General features: G+C 40.0%; 2 protein-coding genes across 3 annotated transcripts in view; one reads left to right on the plus strand and one right to left on the minus strand.

Moving 5' to 3' along the window:
• The window catches only part of carmil2 (capping protein regulator and myosin 1 linker 2), a 38960-nt gene extending 30543 nt beyond the window's left edge, over positions 1 to 8417 (plus strand). Inside the window, exons 32-40 of one of the 2 annotated variants that reach the window (XM_082182441.1) lie at positions 1684 to 1787; positions 1968 to 2745; positions 3324 to 3428; positions 3759 to 3795; positions 4403 to 4471; positions 4868 to 5215; positions 6571 to 6678; positions 7841 to 7945; positions 8052 to 8417. In XM_082182441.1, the coding sequence (XP_082038567.1) occupies positions 1684 to 1787; positions 1968 to 2745; positions 3324 to 3428; positions 3759 to 3795; positions 4403 to 4471; positions 4868 to 5215; positions 6571 to 6678; positions 7841 to 7945; positions 8052 to 8257 (1860 nt within the window). In that variant the 3' untranslated portion in view covers positions 8258 to 8417. The remainder of the gene's footprint in view (positions 1 to 1683; positions 1788 to 1967; positions 2746 to 3323; positions 3429 to 3758; positions 3796 to 4402; positions 4472 to 4867; positions 5216 to 6570; positions 6679 to 7840; positions 7946 to 8051) is intronic. The other variant, XM_082182442.1, reaches the window with a different exon arrangement.
• Positions 8418 to 10048: 1631 nt separating this feature from the next.
• tmem170a (transmembrane protein 170A) lies at positions 10049 to 13072 on the minus strand. Its single transcript, XM_082182662.1, has 3 exons — positions 12647 to 13072; positions 11834 to 12004; positions 10049 to 11740 (listed from the first exon to the last, which is right to left on the minus strand). The coding sequence occupies exons 1-3, from the start codon at positions 12783 to 12785 to the stop codon at positions 11610 to 11612; spliced, it is 441 nt and encodes a 146-aa protein (XP_082038788.1). The 5' UTR covers positions 12786 to 13072; the 3' UTR covers positions 10049 to 11609.
• Between the last annotated feature and the right edge of the window lie 58 nt (positions 13073 to 13130).

Consider the following 13130-nt stretch of genomic DNA (forward strand, 5'->3'; position numbering starts at 1 on the left):
AGGCCCCTTTGGAAGTTTGCTGAGGCCTCCGACACCCTGGTTAAGAACTGCTGCTCTCTAGTCTAGTCCATTAATAATCATCCCTTGTCTTCAATGTTTTCTTGTCTTACCATTATGAATACTAATATATTTGTGCTATATATACATTGTGCTATATTATAACAGCTCAAAGGGCTTGTTTTGTGTATTTTTTTGTTTTTTTTAGCCTAATCATTTCACACTTGAAAAGCATCCTGCTCCATATTTTGTTCTGATATACATTAATGTCTATTAATCCTCACAATACTAATACAAACCAATATTTCTAAAGCCTTTGTTAATCGTTTCTAAACGATTTCAGCTTACAGGCAACATATTGTTAGAATAAAAGATTAATGATTGCCATCATGAAAATCATTTTGCTCATTTATCACAATCACAATGTGGTGTAATGTCATTACAACTCTTGTATGAACTACCAGGACTGGCAGATCTTACCACAATCAACCTCCATGTTTGCGGCTATTGTGTTATTACTGTGGCTACATGACAGATAAACCAGTCACCACTGATGAGCACTCATATGCCCATTTAAGTGTGTGTGTGATGAGGCTGTATCTGAGGGGCGTAATTATATTAGGTGGGAACAGAGTCAGAAAAATTGAGGCAGGGTTTGGTTCTCTCTTGGGACACTAGGCAGATTCGCCTAAAGACAAATCCATTGTAGACAGAAAACCTTCTAACTTTATTAGAGAGTCTGAATCATGCCATGTTTAATGAGAAAATGTAAGTTAGTATTTAAAAAAACACTAGTGTTTATAGCTACAGCTTACCCTATGAACTTTTATTTTTATTTTTATTTTTTAAACATTTTCTATGCAACGTTTCTATCAACATTAACCCTAACACTAAAATCAAAGGGCACTGATTGGTTAATTACATGTTGTAGTAGTAGTTTTTATCTTTTTTTTATTTTTATTTTTTTTATTTACCGCTTTTAACTGTTGCTATAAAGTCTGGTTCATTCTGCAGCTTCTTCTGGCTAAAGGCCTGTTCACACCAACACGAATGTTCAGCACGAAATTCAGTCTGATTTTCGCGTGCGATTTGTCTGTTCAGACCAAAGTGTAAAAAAAATGTCAGGTGATCTAAATAAAAATAGAGATTCACTCTGACAGTAGATGGCGCTTTAAAAAAAGCTGAAATAACCTGGTAACTGGACACAAAACACTACGTAACTGTGTTTCTGACACTCACTTGTCTCTGAGAAGAAAGGAAGTCAAACAGTATTTACATTCTTTCAAACAGCCATTCAGATTTTTTGTATTCACTTTGGTGCAAACTTTGTCAAATCTAGCATTGATTTTTTCTTTTCTTCCTAATGTCAACTGAGTACTTTGTAGACAACATTTTGTTTCTTTGCAAACTGACATGGTAATTGTGCACCCCATATTCCTGGAAGTTGGCTAGCTCTCAGATAGTCTGGTATTTTCACAAGTGCTTAGAAGTTTTGTGTGTATTAGATGCTCAGTAAATGTTTGTGGGCAGTCTGTGGGTGTGTTGTCTGAGAGTAATGTCTTGTGTAAATCATGTTAATCTTTTCATTCCATCAGGCTAAAATACAGTTTCCCGTTCGAATAAAACATGTAGTAGGTTTTAATTGGGTGAATGACCTTTTGTTTGTGTTTCTTTGTATGTGTGCAGGAGCAGGCCGCTGAAAGCGAGAATGAGGCCAATGAGAACATGGGGAGGGTTGATGAAGGTGTAGAAGAGTTCTTCACCAAAAAAATCATCCCTGATGACACCCTGTGAGTATACAACACATTCAAAAACACTCAAGTATGTGAAACAATGTTAATACACAGATATTTTTCATAGAACTGGAATTAATGACGGCAAATTATTAAAACATGATCTCTAACAAAAAAATATCCTTATCGGTTGTCAAAAGACATTTCCCATCATGCCTCTCCTCTCCTCGTGTTCAGAAAGCACCAGAGGGAGGAGCCCCTCATTAAAGCACAACCTGCAGAGCCCACGTGTGTCACAACTGTCCCTCCTACCACCTCCACTACAACCCCCATCCCCACCACAGCCCCCTCCAAAAACATTAAGAAGAAGTTTGGTGACTTTTTCGCTTTTAAGAAAGTCCGTGCAGGTCGAGGGGCCAAGGGTGACGGTGGTCCCGAGGGCAAGGCCAAAAAGACTTCAATAGCTGATCTCATCCGACCACTCCGGGAGGCAGCACGTGCAGAGAAAGAGCGAGAAAAGGAAAGGGAAAGAGAAAAAGAGAGGGAACGAGAGAAGGAGAAGGAGAGGGACAAAGAGAAACTGGATGAGGAAAACATAGTCAAGGCGGCCACAACCACGGCCACCCCCACCATCCTCACCATCACAGATTCCACAACAACTGCACCAATTAATGAGGACAAAATGTCACCCAGAGCTCCTTCACCTACCCCCACACCTGCACTGATCCCACCTGCATCCACTTCCATACCTCCTGCCTCATCCCCATGCAAAACTGAAGAGGCCCCAATACTGTCCCCTGCTGCACCTCCTACTCCCACCAAAACCCCCAGCCCGGTCCCAGGTGTGTCACCCTCAGAATGGGAGAAGAGCCGGACCCTGGAGAAGAGTCGCACCCCAGATGGAGAGCGGAGGCCCAAACCCATCCGTCGCTCTCTCAGAGAGGGCAAATCACAGTCCCTCATCCTGCTCTCAGAGGTCTTGCCAGAGCAGGACGGCACAGCCATGCACGCTAAGGTATTTGAGCAGTGGTTCTGATTAAGTTAGACTTAATGTTAAATGAATGAAGATTAAGTTTAAATATTTAGAGGCCGATTACTTATATTTGGTTATTTATAGGTTAAATAGTAGGCCAAAAACTGTGTCCGATTGGCTGATTTTTAATTGCATTTTGAGTAAATATTGTGTGAAAAGGTTTCATTTAAGACCTTACAATAAAAGTACAATGGCAGTACCATGGTACTTTTGGTGTCAGATGGTACACATTAAAAAGTAATTGTCTTATCTCTATTTTAGTTTTGTTTTCCAGTAAAATAGATATAAAATAATAAAAAGAAAACTTAAACCCATTTTTAATGTGATTTCTGTCTGCTAATGCTGAAGACAGTGAGTCAGTTTTAAATAGATTGGTCGCTGTTGGTTCCTACCCCTAAAGCCCCCTGGATGAGATGGTGCCGTAATTTTTAGAGGTTCATATTGACTCTTGTTAGATGGCTGATCTCACGTCCTAAAAAGCTCTCTAAAAAATAGTTATATAAATGTTTCTTGTTCTATTTGTAATGTTCTAAGAATTAAATTTCCGGGTCATTGTGTAGAAACATGCATCGGAGAGCTCATCCAGCTTTGAACAGCGTCTCCATGTTATGCTTCACCGCATGGGAGTCACCAAAACATCTCCTACCGACACCAAACAGAGCCAGGTAAGTGTGGCTATTTCATTGATGCTTCCAACTTTTTATTGTGAAAAACAGATACCACTTTGAACTGAATTAATCGAAGAACTCTGTTCTCTTCTCTGAAGACCTTTTAAACTTTATTAATGGTCATAAATAATTTACTGTTATTGGATTTGGTGCTGCATAAATGCCTCATATCAAGCAAAAACACCTTTCCCCCAGTAATATACGCTTACTCTGCTAAAACCGCAGTATCAAAGTAATCGCTTGCATGAAAAAAAGGTCTGGGTGAATTAGAGATTATACACTTACTTCGCTAGGCATCTGATTTAAACCAGTGTTATCCTCTTACAGAGCAAGGATGAGGAGCTGAGGAAAGCCAACTCTGAGGGTAAGACACATTATTCAGTTACAGTATGTAGACCTTCTGTTGGGATGTGAGAATTTGCTGCATTGGTAGTGCTGCTTCAGCACATCTGAGTTTTGACAGTGGTGATCTCAGGGTTTCTGTAATGGGGTTTCAGGTGTGACTGCTAGAGAGTCACATGATGGTGTGGCATATGTGTGCTTCTAATGTGTTTATAGTGAAGTTTCTCTTCTTACCTTAATTCATGTTGCAAGTCTTTGTTTTCTTTGAAATCCTTTTGATTTATCATACGTTTATGTTAATATATCTATATTTACCATCCCTGTGTGTGCGTGTGTGTGTGTGTTTGTGTATATATAGCCAGCCAAGTATATATTTTGTAAGTCTAGCCAAAGGCCATATGTCTGCACATAATTCTATGATTAATGCAATCAGCAAAATATCCAATTTAAAGGCAGTTTCAATTTCCGCAGGTACTGCCCTGAAATCCTTTTCCTTAAGCTACTTTCAGTGCATTTATTCTTAAGCATTAGCACAGCTCAGCATGTATTTGGTGTTGATGTGAAGCATTTTTGCATGGGTCTGTCAAGCCATTTCTTCTATAATTCAGTACACTTTGCTTGCTTTTTAGGGGCCATACTTGACAAACCTGAGCCTCCGCCTACATTTATGAAACCTCGCACAATGTCCACCTCATCAGGTAAGAAATGAATCACCCAGCTTCAGTATTTCATCGTAGTGATGACTGTTAAAGTTGCAATGAAACTGGAGCAGCGAAATCTTTCCGTATTGTGATGTACATCTGAGTGAAAAAATTTAGGGCAGGGACATTGTTCTATCCATCAGTTTTTTATTGGATAGAGGCAAATTTGCAGTCAATTGTGAGAAAGGGTGGAGTTTAAGCAGACTAAATGATTGGAGAAGTCCGGCATACATAACCAACAAGAAGTCTGTAGTTTTCATCGGAAGATTGACGTATGAAATTTTGATTAAGAATTACAAGGTCAAAAAGAAAAAGAATGAATTGTTCACAATAAGGTAACATTCATTTAGTGAATTTATTTCATGCTGACTTTAAACCTCCTATTTTCTCCAGACACCAGGCGACCAACCCGAGTGACCCCGAGTGTTACAGACTTCCACCGTACAGAAAGGCCGCTACTTCCAGAGCGTCCTATAGGCCCGTTGCCTCCTAAACCGGCCATGAAACCCATTCTACTTCCCGGTAGTGAGGCAGCACGGACAGCCACGGTCACTCCCAAGATCCCCAGCCCTTCTCAGGATGGTCAGGCAGAGGTGTCCGAGACCATCTCTCACTCCCAGCCCCAGGAGGAACCTCCGACCCCATCTCCCCGCAAAGAGACGCCTCCAGCCCCCTCGCCACGGAGGATCCTCAGCACGGATATCAGAGAGCGTGCAGAGAGAGCACAATCCGTCACTGAAGGTTTGCCTCCCTGTCAGTCTAGTGGGGATGATGCAGCATGCAGGGTTTGGATGGCTAGTTTTCATGTAATATGCTGTAGAAAACTCGTTTTAAGGGGATAGTTCACCCAAAACTTAAGATTCTACTTTCTCACCCTCTTTATATTTTCTCACATTCAAGGTGTCTGTCAAACTCCAACTTATTTTAGAGAGGGCAAGATTATCAGTAAATAGTGACTTCACAAATGACTTGATATGTAGCACATAAGTAATGTCGACTACTTTAATGGTATTTCCAGCACCACTTTTCAGAGTTTAGGGCTATGACTATTGAAATTATATATTGTAGTGAATGTGAATTCATTTCCTTTATCGAATGGGATGCAGTAAAAAGAAAGTACAATGCAGAAAAATAACAAGAAATGTCTTTTTTATTGAGTTGTCCTCATGGCCTTAACTATAAAATGTGACAAGTGTTGTCCAGTTCACAAACAAATGACTCTTATGAACCAGTTATTTTAAAGAATGGGTCTCGGGGTCGTTTCTTAGATGGATGGATGGATGGATGGATAGATAATGATATTTATCGGAATATCCCTTTAATTGATTGACAGTCTGTCTTCTATTCTGCTTCTTTCTTTTCACTTTGTTTCATGCATGCACTCGCACTCGGCCTTCATGATATCCATCCCTGTCTAAATACATTTATAATAATAAAGTAGGGCCACATAATGACTCAACTAGTGTCTGTTACTCTGTTTTCATTCAACACCTCCCTCGATGGCTGATCTTAAAGCTTTCAGAGTCCGAACACAATTCAGTTAGCCCTATCCCATCAGTAATTCAATGCTTGTGAAACTGATGCAGCAAATGGGCCCTGATGAAAATGCATTCATTCTTTTGAGTGTTTGTCCAAAATACTCTTTGTATCTCCAAATGTTATCTTAGTGCAATAACCACATAAGTGAGAATATGAATATTGTGATAATGAGATAAGCTGAACATCCCCTGGCGGTGTCAAGTGTTGCGTACGTGTCAGCATTTTCTGTGGACAGTGAGTAGCCTGTCATTTTATTCTTTATTTTCATTCAGTTCCACCCTTCCTCCATACATCCTGATGCAGATATTTTTCTCATTTGTGAATCTGTTGTAAACGACCTTTTGATGTTCATAGCTGTGGCGCCGTGACAGCTCCTACGCTCATGACATAAAGGGTCACAGGTTTGAATCCTGACTGTAATGTTCCCCAATTTCCACCGTCAATCCTCCCTGTCCTATTTAATAAAAGGCATAAAACAGCCCTAAAAGACATTGTGCTGTATTGTGTTCATGTCTTTTATAAGAATGGACACAGTCTGACCGTATTTCCTCTCATAGAGACCCTCCCTATTCCACGACCCCGCATGAAGCCCTCTACCCAGCGCCGTGCCGTGTCTGTCCATGAGGATTCACTCCTCCAACACGCCACCATGCTTGACCCTGAGGGTGAGCCTCTGATGTCTCACAACTGTCACTCACAATATGTCATCTTGTGTTTCTGAGCAGCGCTCTCAATGATTCCACACATACAGTATGAGGGAGATGTTTGAAGAGTAATAATGTAATGCTGCTTTAACTGTCAATGTGACATTGATTACACATTGAAGACGATATATTGGTTGTCAGTTGCAAAGTAATGTGTCAAACAACTTTTTAGAGTCAACTAGCAAATAGGCTAACACTACCGTTCAAAAGTTTGGTGTGTGTAAGATTTGTTAATGCTTTTGAAAGAAGTCTTATTCTCACCGAGGTTGCATTTATTTGATTAAACGATAGTAAAAACTGTAATTTATATAATTTGTATAAAATTTGTGATAGTAAAGCTGGATTTTCAGCAGCCATTACTTTTTAGTGTCACATGATCCTCTAAAAATCATTCTAAAATGCTGATTTGGTGCTCAAGAAACATTTACTTTCATTTGTGCTGCTTAAAGGAATAGTTTACTTTAAAATAAAAATTCTGTCTTAATTTTCTCACCCTCAAGTTGTTTCAAACCTGTATGAATTTCTTTCTTCTGTGAACACAAAAGAAGATATTTTGATGAATGTCAGTAACCAGACAGTTGATGGACCCCATTGACTTCCACAGTTGGAAAAAAAATACTATGGAAGTCAATGGGGTCCATCAACTCTCTGGTTACTGACATTCTTCAAAATATCTTCTTTTGTGTTCAGCAGAAGAAAGAAATTCATACAGGTTTGAAACAAATTGAGGGTCAGTAAACGATGACAGAATTTTAATTTTGAAGTGAACTATTCCTTTAATGTTTGTGGAAACTAGAATTTTCCCCCCCATGATTCTTTAATGAATAGAAAGTAAAAAAAATAGCATTTATTTGAAAAATAATTATTTGTAACATTATATCGATCAATTTAATGCCGCCTTGCTGAACAAGTATTAATTTCTTTAAAAAAAAAAAGATGGCAGTGTAGATGAATTCAAAGCTAAAGCATGTAGACTAAGCCACAAAATGTTGATTTCATGTGGTCTTTAAAACACAAAACGCATTCTTTTTTGTTTGAAATTGTTTTGTTTTTAATTTTGAAAGCAAGAATCGACTGTATGTCACTTTTCAATGATGGCAGTTGTTAATACGGCCTCTTTCAGAGCTAAAGGCAGCGCTGCCAAGACGGCAGAGGTCACCGGGGGGGAAGCGAGTGAACCTGGGGGAACTGACGCCCTGCTCAGAGGATTTACCTGAGGGTGAGGAAGGTGAGCGGAGGAAGAGATTAACTCCACTCCGACACCATTATACATACAGTTTGCGCAGAACTTCCTTTAGATATCTTACTAATGTGTTCATCATGTGCATTCACAGTGAAATCTCGGGAGAAGGAGGACAGCACTGATCAGACAGACAGCACAACAGTCACAAACAGCAAATCAGAGCAGAGCCCATCCAGGCCCAGCGAGCAAGTGACCAACCAGGAGAGGAGCGAGACAGTCTCAGAGGAGCACACAACGCAGGGAGAAACATCAGACCAAAGAACTGAATCCCCCTCACCTGAGACACACATGGACTGACCCTGCGCAAATCTATTTTCTATGTGTACCTTTGCCTTGCACGCCAGATTATGTACAAAAGAATGAATTATGAACAAATGCGTTTAAAAAAAAAAAAAGGAAGAGTAAATCAATACCTATACTTGTTAATAATGATTAAAAAGTGAATTCTGTTGTGTCATTACGAGTCCTGACTTTTTTCATGGATTTATCCCTCTTCCCTTCCTCAACACAGCTTCCATTTGGTGCGAATCAAAGGAAGTTTGGCAATGAAACATTTGCCGGTGTGATTTGATTAAACTTACCTACATTACAACATGTAAAAAGAGAGTAAATCTAAGGGTATGATATATTTTGCAGTCACCCCAGCAGCACGTCTATCTATATTCCAGATTTTATAGTAGAAATGGCTCTAAACCTGATATTGCAATGTAAACCACATTGAAACATTTAGAAGGTCTACAATGACAAAAGAATGAAAGGGACATTAAATCATGCAATAGCCATTTTGAGATCATAGATGACCCCTTATTTTGGTTGTATATTGCAACCAAATATACAAAACATCATGACCAGTCTTACAGGTGAAGCGAATATCATAGATAATCTCCTAACAAGGCCACATATTAAGGTCTGGGTAGAATAGATGGTAACCAAACAATTAGTTATCATAATCTACATGTTGGATGCCGGAGAAATGGGCAGGAATAAAGATCTGAGCGACTTTGACAAGGACCAAAAATGTTATGGCAAGGCGACGGGGTCAGAGTATCTCTGGAATGGCAAAGCTTGTGGATTGCTCCTGGTCAACAGTGGTGAGAATTTACCAACAGTGGTTCGAGGAGGGATAAACCACAAACCGGCGACAGGGTGTTGGGCGCCCAAGACTCATCGATGCACAGGGGCAATAAAGGCTATCCCGTCTGGTCTGGCACAAGTTGCAAAAAATTTTAATGATGGTTACGGGAGGAATGTGTTACAACACACAGTGCATCACACTGATGCGTACGAGGCTGCATAACTGCAAACCAATCAGAGTCCCCATGATGGCCCCTGTCCACAGTCTAAAGCGTTAACAATGGGCACATGTTGTCAGAACTGAACCTTGGAGCAGTGGAAGAAGGTCGCCTGGTCCAATGAGTCACGTTTTCTTTTACATCATGTGGAAGGCCATGCATGAATGTGCCTCTGACCTGGGGAAGTGATGGCAATGGGCGATGTTCTGCTGGGAAACCCTGGGCCCAGCCATTCATGAGGTTGTAAATTTGACAGCATTAGGGAGGTGGTCATAATGTTTTGGCTCATCTGTATACATTGTAGGATTTTTTAGGTAATTATGTAAAGTGGCAACGCTAAAATCAGTGTTTTCCAAACCTGTTGGCATAAAAAACCCCAGTTATTTTATGTTTTAAAAATAGTGTTTTCACTTTATATTACAATGTCCTTTAATTCCAATAAGAACTGGGCCTCTGTTAGCAGAAAAGCCCACATGATTTGAGTCATCACGCTGCGTGTGTTTCTGCAGCACATTACTCTCTTCAGTACACAGCAAGTGGCGGTTGTGCAGATTTGGCTGGTGAATGTTAATGGAACACAGGAGAGCCATCTGTGAGTGTGGAAGCGCTGGAGAACACAGAAGCATCACTAAACCACAGATGAGAGTGGCGTGAGTAAACCGCCCTCCGCTTGGAATGAAACCAAATTGTTTTTACTACTCTTTCAGCTGATATTTTCATATCTGAGGCACACGTTTACCCTCCTGTCCAACATAATACACCCCAAACCGAAGGATAACATATCAAAACAAGGTGGTGTTATTATAATCTAAACCATTTTATTTCATGAAAATACTAGCAATTGGCACTTATTATACAGTAAGAAAATTAAACTTGCCCAGAAAAAAATTAATGGAAAGTATCACGTCGCAAAGAGCAAATCCATTTCTCAATAAGACCATACAATCAAAGACAAAAACAATGAGCAGTCACTCCACCATGAATGATTTGACTTTAGAAAAATAAATCCATTTGTGCAATTGAGAGACCATAGGCTCAGACAAATAAAGCATAGCTTTCAGTGCGTCCCACGAATGTTAGCGCTCCAATCGTAAAAGATGAACTCACTTCCAGAACACAAGAACTTCCTGAGGGCTTGTAATACGGGAGAACACAAGTCTACAAATGCTTATACTGAAGAAATGTAAAACTAATATTTGAGAACTAAATTTGGTTTAGATGTCAGGCTGAAAATTCCTCAGATTAGTCTTAAGATCATATTCGTATCCCTTTCAGCTTTACACCTCTTGCTGTTAATGTAACAAGAATAAGGGAGAACATCTAAATGAGTGACTATACTTTTTTGCAATGTAAGCATATTATTTTATATACTTCTGCACATAAACTTGGGTTTCTGATATTATGTATAATTTTGTACATTCTGTAGTAATTTTGTTCGATTTAGTCATTAAACATCTTCCCACTTGAGCTTTCTCAAAAATCACAATATCTGAAACGTATAACAGCTGTAGATTAGTGTTATCATTTCTTTGGTGAAGATTTAAGTGATTCTATATATGGTTTCAGCTGAAATCTGGTTTACATTCGCATATTAGGCATAAGAGGTGAGAATCTTATGGGCAAACAAGTGTCAAAGCAAGATTATATCACTCTAATATATACAGAAATATTCAATGTGAAGGCCAAATCCTGGAGCTCACTTGGAAAACAAATTCTTAAAGACTTTGAATGTAAAAACCACAAAATCTTGTGCTGTGATACGATTAAAATGTCAAAGTCCACAGACAAGTGGGTTCAACTGTAATCTCTCCAAATATGCCCACAAACAGGGGCAAAATATACAGAAAACAGTGTCAAGAAGAGAAACAAATTGAAGTTTCTAGCCTTTGGCCTAAAGGATTCATATAATCAGTGCAAAGTGAATGCAAGTTGTTCCTCTCAAGCGTAATTTAAGAGCAAGCTGGGATAGGCTTTAGTATGTACATTATATGAGTCTTTACCTCATCCAAAATTTTATAAAAGACTAATTTAGTGTTAAGAAAGGAAAATTAAAAGAAACTAACAAACAAAATGTCATCCATAATGATCAATAAAAATAAAAAAATACACGTGCAAGATGACTCCACCTGTAACATGTCTAACGCTGCTTTAAAGGTAGCTCGTAATGTTTCATTTTCAAATGAAATGTTTCATGTTACTCCACGCACTCATCAGAAACCCGTTTGGAAAAAGATACCACTGTTCTGTATCGAAGGAAACCGTTGGGACTGTTTGGGAAGTAAGGCCTCCATGTTTTGCATATGACGCCCAGGGTGACTCTCCTCGTGACGGCAGTCTGGTGTGCCAGTGTCTGAGTGCTACAGGGTCGCCAGCACTCTGAAGAAGGAAATGATAAAAACACACAACGACTGTCCCACTCCAAACACCAACGCCTCCAAGGAGAACATACTCTTCCCAGCCGCCTTATAGACTCCTGCTATAGCTGCACCTGTAAGAAGACATTTCGTATGTCTATACGCATTTCATATGCATTATTTATGACATATTTCAGATGTAACTAGACGAAAAACAAGCTACATACTAGTGAGAACCCCTCCAAAGAGCGGGCCGATGATGGCCATGAGCAGGATGCCGATTGGGAAAAATCGTGCCATCTTATGTCTGCGGAGTGTTGCCAGAGCGAGGAGGGCGACGGGCAGGTGGAACATCAACGAGGACACAACAGCCCACAGGAACACCCCATACCACATCTCTGCAAAAAAAGAGAAGAAGGAAAGACATCACACAGTGGCATGAAGAAACGCATTCAAAGCCTGAAGATCAGCCAGAGTCTATCAAACCTTCCCACGCCTGTGATGAAAACATCCCCCGTGGAACCTAAGAAAATATCTAAATGACTGGCATCATGGAATATAAGACTGATAGTTAGTGGTGAAGCGTCATTTGTTATATTACGAGCCTGTACTGTAAATATTCAACTCCATATTTCTGTCACACAACTTGAAGAAGATAGACACACAGAAAGGTAGACAGATGGATGAATGAAATGGTAGACAGATAGATAGATAAGATAGAACAACAGATATATAGAAAGAATAGAAACAGATAGAACGATTTATAGACAGATAAACAGACAGACATAACGCTAGACAGACAGATATATCGATGTCCATCTCTCAGTAACACCATTTCAGCAAACAAAAGTAACATTAGCCGGACAAGCTAACACACTAGCATTAGTTGCTAACCCATTACCAGTTTGAAAGCTTGACCACTTTTTCACTGTAAAGTCATACAAATCATACAACACAATAGTAGTATCTGAATCTCATAGTAGCACAAACATGAGCTGATCGAACCGATGAGTAACGTCGGCTGTGGCGTGGAGACTCACCGGAGAAATCGCACAGAGAGGTGTCGTTCCTCCCGCAGTTGGTCGCATTTGTCCTCGGTACCAAATTCAAACTGAGGATCTGCTGAACGAATCCCATCTCCACGTCCTGAATTTCTCTTAAGATCAACACTGCGATCATGCGTGAGAAAAGTGTCAAAGCCGAATAACAGCATTAGAAAAGGAATGTGGGCTTGAGCAGAGCGTTTGTTTTTAGCACAGATGCTCTTCCATCTGCATCAACGTCCACTTCACCTGCGCTAACCCGATGAGTGCGCGGATTTACTCTCATTAAACTAAAAGCACTACCAATGCTCTGTAACACATTTGAAAAACCGGGAAAATTAGTTTTAACGACCACAACTGTGTCAGGTTTGACGTTTGAGAGATTATCTAGCTGTCACCAGCGATTTGCGACAGGCTTGTGGGCGGGGCCTGTATGCTTGTAGCGCATGTCCCTTCGCGGTATCCATGAAGCATGACTCAC

This window comes from Leuciscus leuciscus (assembly GCF_965113295.1).
Source record: "Leuciscus leuciscus genome assembly, chromosome: 10".
NCBI lineage: Eukaryota > Metazoa > Chordata > Actinopteri > Cypriniformes > Leuciscidae > Leuciscus > Leuciscus leuciscus.